General features: G+C 40.4%; 2 protein-coding genes across 3 annotated transcripts in view; one reads left to right on the forward strand and one right to left on the reverse strand.

Moving 5' to 3' along the window:
• Nucleotides 1-389: 389 nt before the first annotated feature.
• On the reverse strand, nucleotides 390-17,573 carry METTL14 (methyltransferase 14, N6-adenosine-methyltransferase non-catalytic subunit). 2 transcript variants are annotated; one of them, XM_081208145.1, is made up of 11 exons: nucleotides 17,446-17,573; nucleotides 15,931-16,019; nucleotides 14,673-14,760; nucleotides 13,961-14,041; nucleotides 13,312-13,399; nucleotides 12,097-12,187; nucleotides 10,679-10,820; nucleotides 10,465-10,557; nucleotides 8,105-8,221; nucleotides 3,894-4,104; nucleotides 390-1,953 (listed from the first exon to the last, which is right to left on the reverse strand). In XM_081208145.1, exons 1-11 carry the CDS (start codon nucleotides 17,509-17,511, stop codon nucleotides 1,649-1,651), a joined length of 1,371 nt encoding a protein of 456 aa, XP_081064271.1. In that variant the 5' UTR covers nucleotides 17,512-17,573; the 3' UTR covers nucleotides 390-1,648. The 2 variants fall into 2 exon arrangements, with proteins under 2 accessions (XP_081064271.1, XP_081064270.1); XM_081208144.1 differs by having other exon boundaries at nucleotides 14,667-14,760.
• PRSS12 (serine protease 12) overlaps nucleotides 17,476-18,803 on the forward strand; it is a 69,320-nt gene continuing 67,992 nt past the window's right edge. Inside the window, exon 1 of the mRNA XM_081208087.1 lies at nucleotides 17,476-17,618. The gene's annotated coding sequence lies outside the window, so the exon portion shown is untranslated. The remainder of the gene's footprint in view (nucleotides 17,619-18,803) is intronic.

The following is an 18,803-nucleotide window of genomic DNA, read 5'->3' on the forward strand; positions in this document are numbered from 1 at the left end:
AAAAACATATTTTACATCCCCAGTTTTCTTGGAGTCGGCAACATACAGGAAGCAATCAATCTCTTCCAGTGGTGCCTTCTCTCATGTAGGGTGTGGAAATACACTGGTCTTCAAAAAAACCATAGGTTGCACAATAAACTGACTTTAGAATTTCGTTCCCATTCCACTAGGTGGCAACTCTACCTAATCAAACCAAAAAGGTTAACCCGAGTCACACATTTGTCTTAGATACTGCATAAACAGTTTCACAGCTGAGTTCTCATTTACAGACTTCTATGGAAAAATGTATTACTACAGTAAATTAGGATTTAAACCTGCAAAGCTGAACGTGAAAACTGACAAGAACCTGCTTATGGAAACAAATATATAAAATAAAGGCAAGCATCCAATAAAATAATTATACATTTATCAAAAATAGTAAAAATACATTCCATCACTTAAAAAGACATTTAAAAACTGGCTTTCAGGAACCAAAGTACAAGAAATTTTGAGTCTTTACAACTTCTTGTCAGGAGGATTCCTGACAAGATGAGCTGAAATTTCATCAGATTTCATCATATACAACCAATCCATAACATCAGTTTTTTTTAAAAAAAAAAAAGCAAAGAAAATTCAAATGATCATGGGGGGGGGGGGAGAGAAGGGAGTACAGCCTGTAGCCCCCACTCTGTTGTTTATGTGGATCAAAGCACCTGGCTGCAATAAATGAGCAAATGAATTCATATTTACAAGCAGTATTTTAGAAGTAATTTCCTATCATTTTGGTATTATACATACTTACAGCACAATCCAGCCTGGAACCTTCTGAAGTCTCAACAGCTTCAGCAGGAAATTCAGCATACCTGAATTTCTTCCACTAAATTGCTTCAGTTTAGTTGGACCATATTCTTAAGTGTTTTGAGCCTTCTGCAAGTAAATCTAAACTTTAATTTTTCAGCCAATGAATATGGTAAATTGTTATAGATATTATCAAGATTTTAAATTTTTTTCTTTTTTTAAAAAAGGCAGCCATCACCACCACTTTGCATCATTCCCTGATTACACACATCTATGGACTATGTTCTGACATACAGATATGAGGTATCAACAGAATACTGATAATAGGTTCTCTGCGCTTCCTATCAATCATTAGTCTCAAGTCAATCACCTCTTAAAAGAAAAAATTAACATATTTGACACAAGTTGTTAATTAAAATGCCAAATATAATAGTTTCTGTTTACATCAGCACCAATTTTCTAGTATTGCAATGGGAACTAGAGTTGCATTTCATTAGCCTGAGAATAAATAGTGTTTAGAGGAGGCAAGCAAGGATTTTTGTTCGGTTTATGAGTCAAGATTAACAGTAAATACAATGATTTGCAAATCCGGACGACCGAGAGTTGATGAAAGCTCTTGAAACCACTGGGAGGTGTTTCTGCTTTGATTTCAACTTTTGTGAATGAGATCTGTCACAAGCAGTGGATGTTACTCATCAAGGAAGCTGATGTGCTGTAAATGGGCTGGCTCAAGCAGCATGCATATAAAAAAGAAAGAATACAGTTGGTACTAAAATTCTGGACTCAGTCGCTAATAAGTACAACCTCAGCAGAACTAAGACTTCAAACAAAGGAAAAGCAGTGGTATTAAGGCAAGGAAAAATTGATACATTCAACGAGGAGGAAAGCCACCCCGGTGGGTACCACCCCGTCCTCCCCGGAACCCTCCCCTTTCCCCCCGAAAATTTGTTCTGTTTCTCTCTCTGCCCCTTTCTCCTCGGCCGGCTGAAGTCCCGCCTCTTCCTCCACCCCTCGGTGCGCCACCACCTCGGTCTTTTGGCGGCGGCGATTTAGGTCTGAGTCTCTCAATCTCTTCTGTACAGCCAGTTAGGTTGGAATTTGGAGCTGTGAAATAGGACGTATATGTTTCTGCGTTGAAGTTGCTGTTTGTGAGTGTGGGTCCCACGGTTAGCCAGCCTAAGAGGAGAAAGAAAAGCAGCAAGCAGTGAGATGCACACAGAGTTCAGTGCCTTGGTTTCCACCAGACTGGATTACTGTAATACTACATAAAGTTATAGATATTGTAGGAATGGAAGCAAACCATTGTTACACACACACACAAACCCTACTAGGCTTGGTAATCAGATGCTAAAAGCAGAAACTGAACTCCCAATGCTGAAGTGCTGCTAGGGAGGTTCACAGACGAAGGTCAGATTACTGCTCGGTGGAAAGAGAAGAGAGGCAGGCAAATACACCACCACATTTGCAGAATGTGGTCAAGAAAGAAGCAATAATTGGCCAGTATTCTTGCACTTCCTTTCCTTTGTTTTTAGAATCCTTTCATCAGTTCTGCTTAGAAAGTGAGCTCTCAAGGAGTATGCATTTATCATTGTTAGAAAATGCATGATCCATGACTCGAGAGAGGAGAGCCCATAAATCCAACATTCTAGTGCCAAAACGAAACTCTCTACAATGCAGTAACCAAACAAGATATACTATGCACAAATCTTTATTCGTACACGCCTCTCTTCAGAAAACTTTATTCACCGTTGTGATACTCAGCTAGCATTGGGGAGATCCTCCACTCACTCCAGCACTTAAGTGGAGAAATTTTGCACATAAAAGTTGCATGGTCTCTTTGTAAAAGGAATTCAATTTTGGCTCAGTTCCAGATGACATCAGTAGCTCTGGTTATTGCACCCCCTCTGTCATTTTATCCCCACTTAACTGGTGTATATCTCAACAAAGGGTAGAAATGGGGAGCCCTAACTTATGTGTCAGCACAACATGGCAAACCATGACAGTCTGCTAATATCAAAGAAAATGCATTTATCCTGATGCAAATGTTTAGGATCAGGGTAGGAGTATACGGGCTAATATGCTCCTCTGGTGGGAGAACATGTTTTCTCAAACTCAATCAACCAAACAGCTGGAATGAATCAGAATACAATCCAGTCACTGCCCTCTGCACCAAGACAGAATACACCGCATCTTAACTCTTCTAAGATCAACCCAGCTATACATGAAAACAGTGGACCATTTCGCTGAATATTGTTTTCTCTCTGACCTTAGGCTTTGGAGAAAAAAATGTTCAAAAAGGAGTTAGAATAAGAATCTGCATAACAATTATCTTTCCTTCATTAATAACAGGAATTACCGTATTTTTTGCACCATAACACTCACTTTTTTCCTCCTAGAAAGTAAGGGGAAATGTCTGTGCGTGTTATGGAGGGAATGCCTGCGGGTGGCGGGGGAGATCTGCTGCAGTTGTGAGCAGAGGATCCATGGTTCCCCTTCCTTCCCTCCTCCGTGGTTACAAAGCATGGATCCACATGGATCCTCAGGATTTTTGCATTGGGCTACTCCAAACTCACTGTCAGATCACATGTCTGTGGCCACAGCATGAACCACAAAAATCATATATCCACTATGTCGTTTAGAATATTTTTTTCTTGTTTTCCTCCTCTAAAAACTACGTGCGTGTTATGGTCTGGTGCGTGTTATAGAGCGAAAAATACGGTACTTAGCATTTGTGCATTGAAGATCCCAGCACAAATAATTCTTCAATTCACATCTTACACGGCAGACAGCAGAACTTCGGTTCTTGCATTCTCATTCTCATTTCCTCCACCCCACCCCCAAGTGCCTTAACTCTGAAATATTTATGTTCCCATCATGTTCTCAGTCCACTTTATTGAAAAAAATAGTCTCTTGCCTATGAAAGCTCATGCCCTAATGAATCAGTTGGTCTAGGAGTATAAGTAGATTTTGTATTTGGCTGCAACAGATTAATGTAACTACTCTCTAAAGAGTTTCTTTCTCCCACTCATGCACACCATTAATCTTTATAAAAGGTTCACCTCTCCTGGAAAAACTTTGAAATAATGATTAAGTATCAGAATCAGACCAACACTAACCTGGTCGGATTGTGCTATCCCGGCCAAAGAGGTGAAGCCGTCGTCTTCCAAGGCAAAAATGTTCAATGATGTGAAATATTTCCACTGGTTTCTCTATATTGCCAATTTCAGGCTCTTCTGTGATAATTAAATCTATGTCAACGTTAGCATGGATAAAGTCTCCATCCGTACTACGACGGACTGTTCCTTTAATGCCCATAAGGCAGTGTTCCTAGGTAGAACAACACCAAAGAGAAAGTTTTTGGAAGTATATCAGACGCACACAAGAAAATGCCAACCCTGTAAATCCGCATGTCACATATATACAACTGATTGTGGGAGACAGAACACAGCATGCCACTTCTTTTGAAGATCCATCTAACTAGCCAGAGACCAAGACAATGAATGCAGAAATTCTACTTTCTCAGCCCCAGATATCTTTTAAAAACTGAGCATCAAAAGCATGAAAATCATTATTCTAAAGAGTGTGACCAAGTCCTCAGAAAGTGTTTCTAAAGTGGAAGTGATTGTTATAAAAGTGTGCAAAGTGCACAAGAGAGATATGTTATGAATAGCAAGGTTAAATCTGCCCCACATTATGGAAGATAAAAGACTGAGCAACTGAAGAAGCGTATTTTATAAACCCTCCTGAAGTGGTTACCAAAGCTGCCATCTTTCCCAGCACCTCTTATCACTAGAGGATGGCTTTGCCCTCCACCTGAACTGACCTGCCTCTTCCAGTCCAAACCAAATGAAGTAGACAGGCACTATACAAAGAGCTTGTGTTCTGGGCAGTGACTGGTGGTGCAGAGAAGAGCTGTATGTGACCTGTATGCTCAGCACATATTTGCCTTATGCTGAATTTTAATGCTGCTCTCAACTGTGATTTAACAGCTGTGTTTTTATTGACCATATCGATTGGTTGTGTTAGTATTATATAAGTCCTGTTGGCTGAAGAGCACAGAAAAGATATCTAAAATAAGGAAGTACTGGCACTGGAAAGGTACAGGACAGGGATGTCAACTTGGATAAAGTATCGGGGTCCAGGTAAGCCCTGCCCAGCGCAATCAACCACAAGATGCGGTGCACACACACCATTTCAATGGCAATGACCATCAACTTTGGGGGTCCTAGCCCCCTCAAACTTTTTAGGGGGGCAAAGGGACCTTGGGCCCTAGAAGTTGGCTCCTATGGTGCAAGATGAGAAAGGAGGAGGTAGCTATGGTGATGAGAGCCACAGAGATGGGCAGATGGAGGAAGCAGCAGCAGCAATGATCCCTCAGCAGCTCTCAGCTCAGGAAGAGTGTAAAGCAGGCACAGGCAAACTCGGCCCTCCAGATGTTTTGGGACTACAACTCCCATCATCCCTGACCACTGGTCCTGTTAGCTAGGGATGATGGGAGTTGTACTTCCATTTGGAGGGCTGAGTTTGCCTATGCATGGTGTAGAGGTTGGGGATCTTCTGTATGAATTGGCATCTCTCCCAAGCATGTGTCCAAACAGAGATATTCTCTGGAGTTCGCAGAAGGGATGTGGGATTTTCCCATGTGTCCACAGTTAAGTATAACAAACTGAAACAAACTGAAGTTTTGGCTGACTGCCTAATAAGGTGAACTATGTGGGTCAAGCAGATTTGCTCCTCTTAGTGTCCTCCTAGTGATAAGGCTGTGGATTTAATCAACAAGGTGCCCATTAATTCTGTGCGCTACACAGTTACTTATTTTTATGCAGTGGTATTTGCAATTATAGACAAAAATAATTTCCAAAAAAACCAAAACTAAACAGTGTCAGTTTTATGCAGCTTCTTTCCACAAATTCAAATGCTCAATAGAAGTTCATTGCAGTATGCCATGGAATCAGTACCAATTGACTTAGATAACCCCAAGAACAGCCCTGTGTCAATTAAATGGACGATGACACTCAATGTCTACTCTATTCTAATGTTAAAGATGAATGCAAGTGGCTGTTCACACAGATAGTCTACATAGCTGATTCTGCAGCTTCTGCAGATTAATCTGGTTTTGAAGACCACCACCCAAATGGGCAATTTCCCCCAGATCATAAAATGCTGATTTACTGAAGTTGCCAGATGGTTTTCACAAAATTGCAGACATGAATGAATAAACATTTCCAGATCTCTGGCGCAAGCTGTAGGGGTTCATATTTTGAAAAAGGAGAGAAAGAAAAATGACCACTTGGACATGTACTGCAATTCTCAAAACTTTAGTCTCTGGTAAAACAGCACTGAGGTTTAAACAGATGAGAAACTTTTCTAAACTAGTGCTAGTGCTTCTACCTCAGTACTGAAAGCAACAAAGCAATACTCAAGGCACCCAAGGACACTAAAGCTGCTAATCGGGGAGAAAAAACCTATCAACATTGTATAAAAGCAGCATATAAGTAAATGTCCATTGTAGACATGAATCAACTGCTCATACTTTCAACGTGTATTTCTCACGAGTATTTCAAGACTTGTAAGTGACCACAGAATTTAAGACACACATAGGGATAACAAAAACTGTTTTAAGCTAAATATACAATTAAATATGACAAATTCAAGAAGCTTACTTTGTAAGATGCCATATAAGGTCTATAATAACAACCAGTCACCAGGTATCCTTTAGCACGTCATGCCACCCTACTCTCCAGCTTGGCTTAACCTCTAGCCTGATGAAGAGTTCTGGATAACTTAAAAGCTTGTTCAAAGTTTTGTGCATTTCGTTTAGCCACAGGAAACATATTCCTGACTGTGAGCTTCATAGTTTTTCTTAAGGACCAACATGTTTGTTTTCCTCCCCCCTCCCTCTCCACAGCATATAATGCATAACATGAAAAGTTAGGCTTCGTTCTCCTCTCACCCACTATTTCAGATTGAACTAGACAAGTGAGGAAATGCTGATAGGATCATTTTTGGAGAAACCTGTGTTATACGATTAAACAAATCTCTTCACTGCTGCTGTAAATAACCTTAGTCATTCATCACAAAGAAATACAGTTGTTTGAGAAAGTACTACAAATACTTTCAAGCCCTTAATAGATTGCACCCATATGCAAATGAATGCATTCAATCACTTATTTTCCTTCAGTCCTTCTCCAAGCTGCTGTATCATCTTTACAGACCGCAAACTCATCACAGTAGTGAGCCCATCTCAATTTACATAAAGTATTGTGTGTATCAATAATATTGAGTTAGACACAGACCTTAAAATGTGTTTGGTGGGTGACAGTTTCCTTGATGCTGCTGTCATTAGGGAAACTAACAGAACAAATGTCATAGCGTTAACTACATACATATGCAACCAATTCCTGATACTGCTTGCTTCAGGAAAAGCAGCAATTTCAAGAAAGGGCAATTTGAGAGGGGAGGATATTGAACCACTCTCCAATTGCTGCCACCCAACATTGCTTTTATCTAGGGAAAGCAGCTATCAGGCTTTTGCTAAGCACATCTTAAATTTCTCCAGGTAATCCTACTGACATTTTTCCAAGGGTGGAAAGTCTTAAACAATTTAACTCTACACTAACTTATTTTTTCCGCTCTATCACTTCTCAATGACATCCACTCAAACACAAAGTAATATCCCATAAATCTGCTCTAGTAAGAGGCACAGTTGTCTTAAGGAACTGGTGTGGCTCCAGTTCTACAATGCATTTAGCGTTGTAGGGTAGTGATAGCAATCCCAAACTACTCTTGAGAAAACCAAAAGAGAACCCTTTGCTACCAATATATTTTATTTACATTTCAATGTAGGAGTCTTAATAGTTGACAAAATGAAAGTCAATCACACTGCATTCCCATCTATAGCAACAGACTAGAACAAAGAAAACTATACAAGGCATTCTACCCTCTCTTCCATCATCTCCTGAAGGGTAACAGAAGGGTAAAGTATTTCTAAGACGCCTTATCCTATCTGATCTGCATTTCAATAAGAATGACTGAATAAGAGCATTCAAAAGTTTCCCAAAAAGAACTTCATGAAGCTGTTAGATGAAGACAAGAGAGGATTTCAATATTTACTCAGATGAAGCTAAGAGTCCACAAATGTTAAAAATTACTCACCAGTTTTCTAAAATCATTATCAGATAAACTTACATTTGAAAGCGAAAGAAGTAAGCTGCTCTGTAACTCCTTTCCTAAAATTACAACACCTACCAACACCAACAGAACATCTGGTGGTTTTTGTGAAACTACTAAATTAAGAGGAGATGAAGAAATTCAGACAAAGACGTACCTTTGTTCTTTGAAAGACAGCCTTAGGGTCCAGAGTCTTGGTCTTCCCAGGATTGTTTTTGTTGGTTTTAATCCAACAGATGTCTTCACATCTTCTATAGCCCCATTTACGCAAACACTGAAACATTTCAACAAAAGGGGAATAAAATTAGACAATCACTTTGTACAATACACAGAAGCAGAATAAGACATTTCACTTCTGGCATGCCTAAAAGCTTCTTCCTCTCCTGTACATATTTCAGAATCAGATCAAATTCCAAATGTTAAAGCAAAAGCCACCTTGAAATTTCCACTGTGGTTATTCTAGCAACTCTACTAAATATTTATTTATGCAGCACATCATTTCATGTGAAGGAGTGTATGCTTAAACATTTGCTACCATGGTGGAGATGCATTGGCATGACACTAAGCATACATACAGGGCAATCCTATGCATGGTTGCTTGGAAGCAAGTCCCATTGTGCTTAAAAGGGCATACACCCTTGAAAGCCTGTTCATGATTGCAGACAGATACCTATATTGACAGAGGGAAGTATGGCATGGGAAGACGGCCAGACAAGTCTCAGATGTAGTGCTGGAAAGCCTCCAGTCAATTGTACTGGGGAATTTCAACACATACACCAATCTAGGCCAGCTCAGGACTTCAATGGCTGCCATGACAACTATGAAGCTGTCAATACTTGCATTTGCTTGGCAGTTGATGCCATAGCTGGGATAGAACCTCTAATAGCAGTTTGAAAGACTATCTGGCCAGATGTTGTGGCCCAGGGATGAGAACAAGGCACTTTAAGGGGTGTGGCCAACCACATCTCTTGACCCTTGAGATTCTTGGCTGACAACAGCTTGCTAAAAAGGGCTGACTAAATGGAACCAGCGGGTGATGATATCCAACTCTTCTCTCTATATACTATCTGAATCAGGAAAGGCTGTGCAGGTGCTGAACCACTGATAGACACAGTAATGGGCTGGGTGTAACGGCCAAATACATCCATAATAGACCTTCTTCCAAATTACTGGATGTGTGAACCACCCACCAAACTGAAGCTGTTGGTGGGTGGTTCACACATCCAGGAATTAGGAAGACGGTCTATTATGGATTTATTTCCTGAAGAAGCAGTTATGTAGCTGGGCAGGTACTGCTTGATCCAGTTCTGTCACTTGAGGTCCAGATGACTGCAATGGCTAGTAGTGTCTATTTCCAATTATGAATGATTTGCCACCTATGGCCTTTCCTTGACTGAGACAGCCTGCCAGTTCTCCGTGCCCTGGTAAGTTCCCGGTTAGTCTACTGTAATGCACTCTACCCTCAAGGATGATTCTGAAGCTGCAACTGATGCAGAATGTCCCTGCAAGAGTCATTATACAATACTGACACTTTGAGAACCATTATGCAATACTGATTCTTCAGGTGTACCAACCTGATGGCGTACCAACCATCAATTTGCTATAAAAAACCCCTATTCAGGGCATATCTTTAATGTCCAAAGCCTTAAATAACCTGGGACCCAAACTTGGAGAAGCACATCTCCCTACATCTACTGGCCTAGGTTTTGACCTCATCAGGAAAGTCCCTTCTCATAGTGAAGCTTGTTGTGCAGTGACACAAAATACAGCATTCTCTGTGGTGGCACCCTGCCTGCGCAGCTCATTTCCACTGGAGATATGCTTCTCTCCTACAGTAAATGACATTCAAGGGTCAGCGCAAGATGCATTTTTTTTGCCATGGCTTTTGGGGTAGGAGTGTAAAGTTCAGTGATCTGTATTTTTATGTCTGGTGCTGATCTGCTAACCTGATTGTATATTTGAATGCTGTGGATTTTAATGTTGTTTTAGAAATGTTGGTGAGTATGGAATAGTTTTGTTTTTGCATACTGCCCTGTGATTCTAAGAAATGAATGGCTGCCTGAAAGTGCAATAAATGAAAACAATAACAAGAGACTGTTTTAAAGACCAAGCATAAAACTGAACATGCTAGCTCCCTGTTAGCAAAGGTAGGCAGTGGAGTGGGGAGAAATTATTGGTTTAATGAGAAGAATATTTAGGATAGCAGTGCCTCCATGGCTCTTTCAATCAAAGGCACAGCAAACTGCCAGAAGAAGGCACCCTAGTGCTGAAGAACTTAAGAGATACCAAAGCTACAAAGAGAAATATGATCTCTTGAAACAGTGCATGGTATGTTTCATGGGTGCCCATCTGGAAAATAAGGATTAACATTTGATTGATTTCATATCTGCCTCAACCCATTATCTAGGGAAATAGAAAGAGAATTATTCTGCATTTAAAGTGACAAGAAAAAGAGACAAAGTGATACTATAAGGTCTGAGAAAGTATGTGGCCCAGTGTACTGGAGCAGGATCTTACCATTCTGCCAAGATCAAGGCCCTCTCCAGAACCACACCAAAGAAAGACAAAAGAACGCGGGGAAGCTAGCTCCTCTATATCTAGCTTCATGATCTAAAAAAGACAGAACAAATAACATTTTAAACAAATAGAGCAATACATACAACAGGCTCATGGGTAGCTAAAAATATAACAAGCATTCATCCTGTAAAGGTTTTCCAAAAAGCAAACTCACTTCATCCCAATTCCAGCACTTCTCATTAGCTGTAATGCCAGTCTCCCTATAGTATTCTTCCAATGGCGGCTCCAAAAGAATCACATCAAACTTGAACTTGAGTTCACGCATATCAAAAGCCTCCAAGTCAGCTTGTAAATACCTATATTCACAGACAAAATACAAGGCTGCTTGGATGAATTAGTGCAGGATTTTCCAGTTAAGTTGAAAATTTCTCAGCAGTTACTGACAATGATACATATCTCACACAATGTTCATGGAATGAACAAAATATGTACAGATGAATGGCATTTCAGAGTAAATATCTATTATTTACATACATGAAGAGTAACATGCACTCTCTGAGAACCCAATTCCTACGGTGAAGCTGCACAAATTATAACATTCTTGGTTTCAGTGAATCACTTCAAATTTGGAAAACCAAAAACAATTGTTGACCACCAGACACCTCATTATATAGAAACTGATGTCTGGCCACCATTATTCTATTAAATTTTACAAATGTTGCTACAAAATTGCACTCCTAGGTAGATGAAAAATTAGTCTCAGAGCCCTGTGGTTGCTTTTAAATTGGCACAACTATAATTCTATTTAAAAGACTGATGTCCAACTTTACTCTAAAATTCTCTTCAAAGAGTTTTCTAGGGCCTCTTCTTGGATAGTTACTGACCCTACAAGCAAGGTAGCGTTTGAAAAAAGCACTGTCAGCAATCATACTACAGCTGGTTTATATGGTGTAACAGTCTCCTCTTTGATACAATTTTACTAACCAGTTTCAAACCACGATTGGTTCATAGAAACTGGTTAGTAAAATTGTATCAAAGAGGAGACTGTTACACCGTATAAATCCCCTGTCGATGCAGGAAGCCCACTACTACAGCATCCCTGATAAGTGACCTTCCAGCTTGCTTAAAAACCTGTAATGAAGAAGTACCTGCTTCAAGAGGCAGTGTATTCCACTGCATAAATTTCTTCCTAGCAGGTTAGGCTTTTTCGTGTAATTTGAACCTGTTGGTTCAAATCTTACTCCCTGGAGTAACAGATAACAAATGCTTACAGGAAGCCCAAAAGCAGGATCCAAGTGCAACACAACTTTCCCAGCAACCGGTATTCAGAGGCATACTGCCATCATGACTAGCAACCTCTGAGAGCTTTATCCACCATACATTTGTCTAATCCTCTTTTCATGTCATTCTAGATCAGGATGGGGGACCTTTGACTCTGCAGATGCTGCTGAACTACAACTCCCATCAGCCCTAGTAATCTTTGAAGTTCAACTTGCTTATTTCAGAAATACAACCCGAAAATAGAACATGCAAATCTTAAACAGGTGCTGAAAGTGGTTTAGTTAGCAGTCTAACAATAACCAATGTTAAGCCAGTCTGAAGAACAGAATCCAGCTCATTTAATGTACTTACATAGGGGGAGTGTTCGATTTAGATATTAGCTCATCCTTCAGTCTGATAAGCTCTCGAAGCTTTGGATATTCTTCAAACCTGTCTGCTAAGCCTAAGAGAAAAACATGCCATTTTTATGCTACAGAATTACATTTTCATAAACAGGTGGTCACAAGTGAAGAACTTTAATTTGACACAGACTCTCTGGCACAAACACTTTCATTGAACTTGAGCTAGATGCTACAACTTAGTCAAGCATAGAATCACTTTGTGTTACAACCCAAATTTCTACCCGACCTTGCCAAATGCCAGTAGTTTCAGTGCATCATTGCATGTAATATTTGAATAGATTACAAATGCCATATTTTGGGGCAGAATACCCTGCACTAATCCAGCCTAGAACAGGAGGGGAACATACACACTGCTCTGTAAATGCAACATCAGCTACTTTCCCCAACAACCATGTCAACCCTGCCAGTAGTCAGTAGCTGTGGAGATGACACTGAGATTTCCCCATGTCAACCGGACACAGGAGAATCCAACCCATTTACACTAACAGGGATATACTCTGATTATGTCCTCCTACTCCCATCCCCCAGGCAACCTGCCAGAAATGTCATTTATTTATATACGAAGTGATAATCCACACTTTCATAATACAGCAGAATACAACATACAAGAACAGGCTCAACTAAAATATACACAAAAAACGTAATTAAAAACATCAATAAATGCTGAAAAGTCAAATGATGTGACATGTGAACCAGGCTAAGAAGTGTCTAAAGTCTTTTTACAGATGTCTGGTTGAAGCCTACTATTTTTACTTTTAGGCATGGCTACCTGAAATCTAATTTTTGATTTCTGTGTATTAAAACATATTAAAAACATATTAAAAAATTAATTTCTACAAAAGAAATGCCATTGCATTTGGAAGATAGATCACAAATATTTGAGATTGGATTTCTTCAGGAAAAAGCAGTGATTCCCACCCTCTTCTCCACCCCTGCCCTCTGTACCATAAGTAAACTGGTATACAGCTAAACACCATTTAATAAAGCCTTCCACATAGACCACTAATTTTGCTGACACTACTCTCAAAGGCAGATCTGGAAACATCTGATATCCTGTTTTCTCAGGATAATAGTGAATAAAAACTCCTACAACTCTTGCATGCAGAAACCATATGGCAAACATGAAAAACCACTTCATAAATTCATTCATGTTATTCTGACATACCCACATCTCTGATGAAGTTCTGAGGCCTATGTCCAGTATCCACAAAGTGTTGGCAATAATCGTTATGAGGATTTAAGCTCTGGGTCCCCTATAGGAAGAAAAACACCCAAGAACATAGATTAGCAAAATGATGCACATCAGAGATACACTGGTTTTATCATGCCGTTTGCACACGAAGGAACCCAACACTATGCACAGAGTTTGGCTCAATTATTTTGATATCGCTTGCAGACAAGTGATCCATTATCTCCCCACTCACTATTATCCTAACATGCTTCAATTCTAATGCACAGCATATCCTGCTCATCCCTTTTTAATGGCATGAGGCATAAAGCAAATAGAACAGTATAACCACCATTTTAGGCAACCAACTTTGCCACCTTTCAACCTTGTCATCATTGTGCATAACAGAAGCTTCAATGTTGTGGAATGCTGCAGCTTTAGTGTTTAACGCTGGTCAAAAGTATATCTAGGAGTATGCTTTTGTTAATTCAGTATTATTTATTTATTGAATTTATATACCGCCCTATACCCACAGGTATAACAATCCTAAATTAAAGTCCTAAATTTGTATTTCCAGTTGTTTCAGGTGCAATAATGATGTAAGATAGGAGAACAATGGCAACACTGTGGTATATGAATTGGTTACCTTAAGAAAAGTACTGGAATCTTTGTAAATTTCCTCTTCATAAGGCAGGTTCTCTTCATCTTGTTGCAATTCTACTTCATCCTTTGGAAGAAAGCACATTTTATACGAATGTAGAGACAGGATGTTTCTCTTCTCATTCTCCTTCCACTTCTGGATGAAAGAAGACTGTCTATGAACATTAGCTTCCTGTAATAGCAGATCATGAGTGGTTCCAATGACAGATGTTTTTGGGGGCCAGAGAGGAGAATAAAATCTAATGGTGCCAGAAAGGCCCCTCTCTGTCATTACTAAACCAATTACAAATTACATTACAAACTAAACAATCTCCTATATTACACTATCATTTCACTAAAGAGGAAAGATAAGCTTTTTCATGTTGTCTGGCTATATGTATATCATCATAGTAGTATGCTGTTTAAGGCACCAAAATGGTTTCTCAACTGAGATAGCTATCAAACTATTTGTGCACCAGTATTAAAACAGAAACAGATCCAAAGACAATTCTTCAAGTCTTAAAAACCACTAAATGATAAATTGTGGCCTTAATTATTAAAATATGTAACGTCAAGGTGCTTTGAAAAAGCAAACTGTATTATATTAATGTCTTGCAAAGTAATGTCTCAGACCTCTGCATTTCATATAACTCCATTAGAAAGACTGACAGGCATATGCTGCTATTATAAGAAGAGGGATTACTGCAACACACTTTAACCTTATATTCTTCTATTTCTTCTTCATCAGCTTCTCCCTCATCTGGATATCTGCGTTTGGCATTTGGTGCAGATGTATCATAAGCAGCCCTGCAAATGTAGAAGAAAACAGTCTAGAACACATCTAATTAACATGATTTGAACAGCAGTTTCACTTATTTCTGGTTCTTATCTCATTGGATATGGCACCATCTTTACTTCTATGGCAAATCAGGACTCTCCCAATTTAAAGCTTACTGGAGAAACAGTGGCATGGATTCGAAGATTAATTCATTTAAGGAAGTCCATGAAATAAACGATCCCCAACCTCCACTCTGCAGGCCAGAAAAAGCCTCTCTAGAAGTGGGGAAGGCTCCTGAATAAGCTTATTTTCATATTATGTTGGACATCAGAAGTGCAAAGAAACTCCTGCTTGACATAAAGTCATACCTCAGATAAACTGTAAATTCAGGCACTATTATAGAGCTTACTAGAGACAATATTTTTTTTATAAATAATTTTTATTGAGATTTAAGATCACCCACCAACACCAGTAAAACATCAAATCTTATTACATATATCCTACTTTATGCTCCGTAGAGCTGTTGACTTCCGTCCTTCCCTTCCATCAGTTTTCCTATTCTATTCTATAGTTCACAGTTTCTTTGATTAGATATTACAACATGACATAAGTTTTACTTCAATCCTGCCAAAGTTTTCAAATTTGTACAGTTCTCACTTATATAGATCAAAAAATTACACCATTCTTTTTGGTACTTAGTCTCCTCCTGATTGCGAATTCTGTGTGTCAATTTAGCCATCTCAGCGTATTCAACCAGCTTTATCTGCTATTCTCCTATTGTCGGCATCTCCTGTTGCTTCCACTTTTGAGCTATCAGAACTCTAGCTGCTGTTGTTGCGTACAGATATAATCTTTGATCAATCTTCTTAATATCTTCTCCCACCAAACCTAGCAAGAATTCTTCCGGCTTTTTGGGAAAGCTATACTTAAACATCTTTTTTAACTCATGAGCTTACTAGAGACAATATATACATTTACAAATAAGACCACAGTGATTAATATACTACTATTTGCCAAACTCTTTTGTCCCTTACAATGAAATGCGTTTCCAGCTTTTTGCTGACAAACTGAGCAGTCTGCATTAGTCAAGATCAAAACGAACTCAAGCTCCTTAGTGACACAGCAGTTGACACGATCTCCCTTCTCCCTCTGAACTGCTTACAGTATGAGAAATGCAACCAACCTCTTTTAATACAAACCTGCATGCTTCCCTTGTTTCAGCAATTTCCCTCTGCTCATCCTTGCTATTCAATACTGCACCAATGCTATCAGCACTTTCAGCCCCAAGCTGAAAGAAAAGGAAAAAAAACGAAGAACAGCACACTTAGTACCTAACGAAGAATCCAGAGATGAAAGGTTTGATATAAACATAACATACTTTCACCATTTGTAGTGGCTTTGTTTGAATAATTAAACTCCACTGAATTCAACTCTGAATAGGTTGTGCTGAGCATGTAATGGGGCCAAGGGCACCTGAGTAAGCTTTATACCTGAGTAGGGTTTTTAACCAGTGTCTCCCATAAAGTCTTGCCTTCCCCAGCCTGGCTGCAGCCCAAAACACCTGGAGAGCTCTGGGCTTGGGGGGCCTGTCTTCCAACACAGGCTCTCTCAATGTACAGTGGTACCTCGGGTTAAGTACTTAATTCATTCCGGAGGTCCGTTCTTAACCTGAAACTGTTCTTAACCTGAAGCACCACTTTAGCTAATGGGGCCACCTGCTGCTGCTGCACCGCCGGAGCATGATTTCTGTTCTCATCCTGAAGCAAAGTTCTTAACCCGAGGTACTATTTTCCCAGTAGTGATGTACGGAAGTGAGAGCTGGACCATAAAGAAGGCTGATCGCCAAAGAATTGATGCTTTTGAATTATGGTGCTGGAGGAGACTCTTGAGAGTCCCATGGACTGCAAGAAGACCCAACCTATCCATTCTTAAGGAAATCAGTCCTGAGTGCTCACTGGAAGGACAGATCCTGAAGATGAGACTCCAGTACTTTGGCCACCTCATGAGAAGAGAAGACTCCCTGGAAAAGACCCTGATGTTGGGAAAGATGGAGGGCACAAGGAGAAGGGGACAACAGAGGACGAGATGGTTGGACAGTGTTCTCAAAGCTACCAGCATGAGTTTGACCAAACCGCAGGAAGCAGTGGAAGACAGGAGTGCCTGGCGTGCTCTGGTCCATGGGGTCACGAAGAGTTGGACACAACTAAACAACAACAAAACTATTTCTGGGTTAGTGGAGTCTGTAACCTGAAGCGTATGTAACCCGAGGTACCACTGTATTGTATTATCACTTGGAAAAAGAGCCCTGGAAAGCACACTGTTAACAGAAACTCTGAATTACTTGCTCCTTTAAAGGCAATAAAAACACCGCCGTCACTTATCATCATTATTTATAAATAACACCACCAAACAGATGTACCAGGAAACACACCACCCCTCCCAAAGGTCCCAGAGACAGGAGACTGAACTATTCCTATACAGCCCCCTCGACCTCCCACCCTCGTCTCCATGGCGACGGCAACCCCCCTCCCTCCCCACTAGGGGAGACTCGGGCTTTACGTCACAGCAGTGTGCTAATTATGAGACTCATTAGGAGACGGGAGACAAGCCACTCTGCCCCCACCACCCCGGGGAACGCGCACGCGCCGTCGTCGCTTCCCGAAGGACAGCTGCCGGCTAGAGATAATCGACTCGGGTGTGCAAGCCGCCTCTACCTGCTGAGCCAGGAGCTGCCGGCGCAATTTTTGCCGCTCTCTGATCTCCTGCAGGCGGCTGTTCATCCTCGTCCGATGGATTCGCGGGCGAAAGAACTGTCGTCGCCTACTTGGCGCCTACCTAAAACGACACTTCCGCCTCCCTCTATAGCCGGCACCATCGACGTCAAGGAGTTTTGCCAGTACTTTCGTAGGAATGAATGGAACATAATGTGCAGAAGTGAATGGAACCTGTGCGACAGCTCTCGTTCCGGTAGCTGTGAGCGGCCATTTTTGTTGAGGGCAAGCGGAAACTCTCTGGCTTGGCTGCTTTAGTGTGGGGTTTGCTTTGGTTTGCCTTTTAATTAACCGTTTCAATGAAAGTTGCTAAAAGGCGCATTAGAAATATGCCACATAAACCAATCGATGCAAATGGTTATTTCATTATTGAAAAATCAGGCAAACAGTTTATTTTTCCAGGCAGGTATCCTCATTGTTGACATAAACATATAGATCAGCTGATGTATAACTCACAAAAGCAGGTTCATTGTCATTCTTATCTTATTTTTTAAAACAAATATCAAACAGCTCATTTAATAGGGTCCACATTGTTGCAAATACGTTGGCTCCATCTGTGTGTAGTTGGCATATGGACGTTGTTGGTGTCTACAGCTTTCACCTTAATTTGTGTGTGTGTGTGTGTGGTGTGATTTTCACTACCTCGAATACAGCATCCATATGATGCTGCAGCTGTGACACATCTTCCCCTGGCTTAATTGGAGTGTACTGTACAGGAGTCTTCCGCCTTTTCAGACCTGGGACCTGCCTTTAACCCAAACATGGATTTGAGGATTCATTTCTTAAATTTTCACCATGGTGATAGTACTGCTGTTGTGACCTTGGACCAGGTTGTGACTTAGTGGTGTGTCCAGGCCCACCAGTTGAAGATCCCTACATACTATTGGGTGTATGTAGGCTTGCTTTATTGGGCTGTAGATGCACCATACATTTAAAGCGTATTGCTTTCTACCTTCCCCACAGAGAATCCTGGAGACTAATTTAGCCATCACAGAGCTACGATTCCCAGGACTCTTAACAGACTGTAGTTCACAGTGTTCTTTTGGGGAAGTCCTGTGGTTTGAATGTATGGTGTGTGCACAGCCAAGTATACCATTATGAGGCAGGGTTATTTCAATAACCTTTGCTGCGCAGGTATAAGCAGGTTGACAGTATTTGGAAATAAGCTCCACTATGTTCATTGTTGTGATTCCCAGTGCTGTTTTTCTAGAAAAAGAGATGCTGGAATAATGGCAATGGTGCCCACCTGAAAGATGAGTTCCGGCTGGAAAAAAGCCCTAGTTATTCCTATGTAAATTTGA

This window comes from Podarcis bocagei (assembly GCF_964188305.1).
Source record: "Podarcis bocagei genome assembly, chromosome: 9".
Classification (NCBI taxonomy): Eukaryota; Metazoa; Chordata; class Lepidosauria; order Squamata; family Lacertidae; genus Podarcis; species Podarcis bocagei.

What these genes read in the sequence shown, in the direction of transcription:
- METTL14 (XM_081208144.1), bottom strand. Translation starts at nt 17,511, where the DNA reads ATGAACAGCCGCCTGCAGGAGATCAGAGAGCGGCAAAAATTGCGCCGG. An exon ending in ATTCCAGTACTTTTCTTAAG is followed by an intron (nt 13,400 to 13,960) that starts GTAACCAATTCA and finishes TTCTTCCTATAG; the next exon opens with GGGACCCAGAGCTTAAATCC. An exon ending in AGTGCTGGAATTGGGATGAA is followed by an intron (nt 10,558 to 10,678) that starts GTGAGTTTGCTT and finishes TGTCTTTTTTAG; the next exon opens with ATCATGAAGCTAGATATAGA.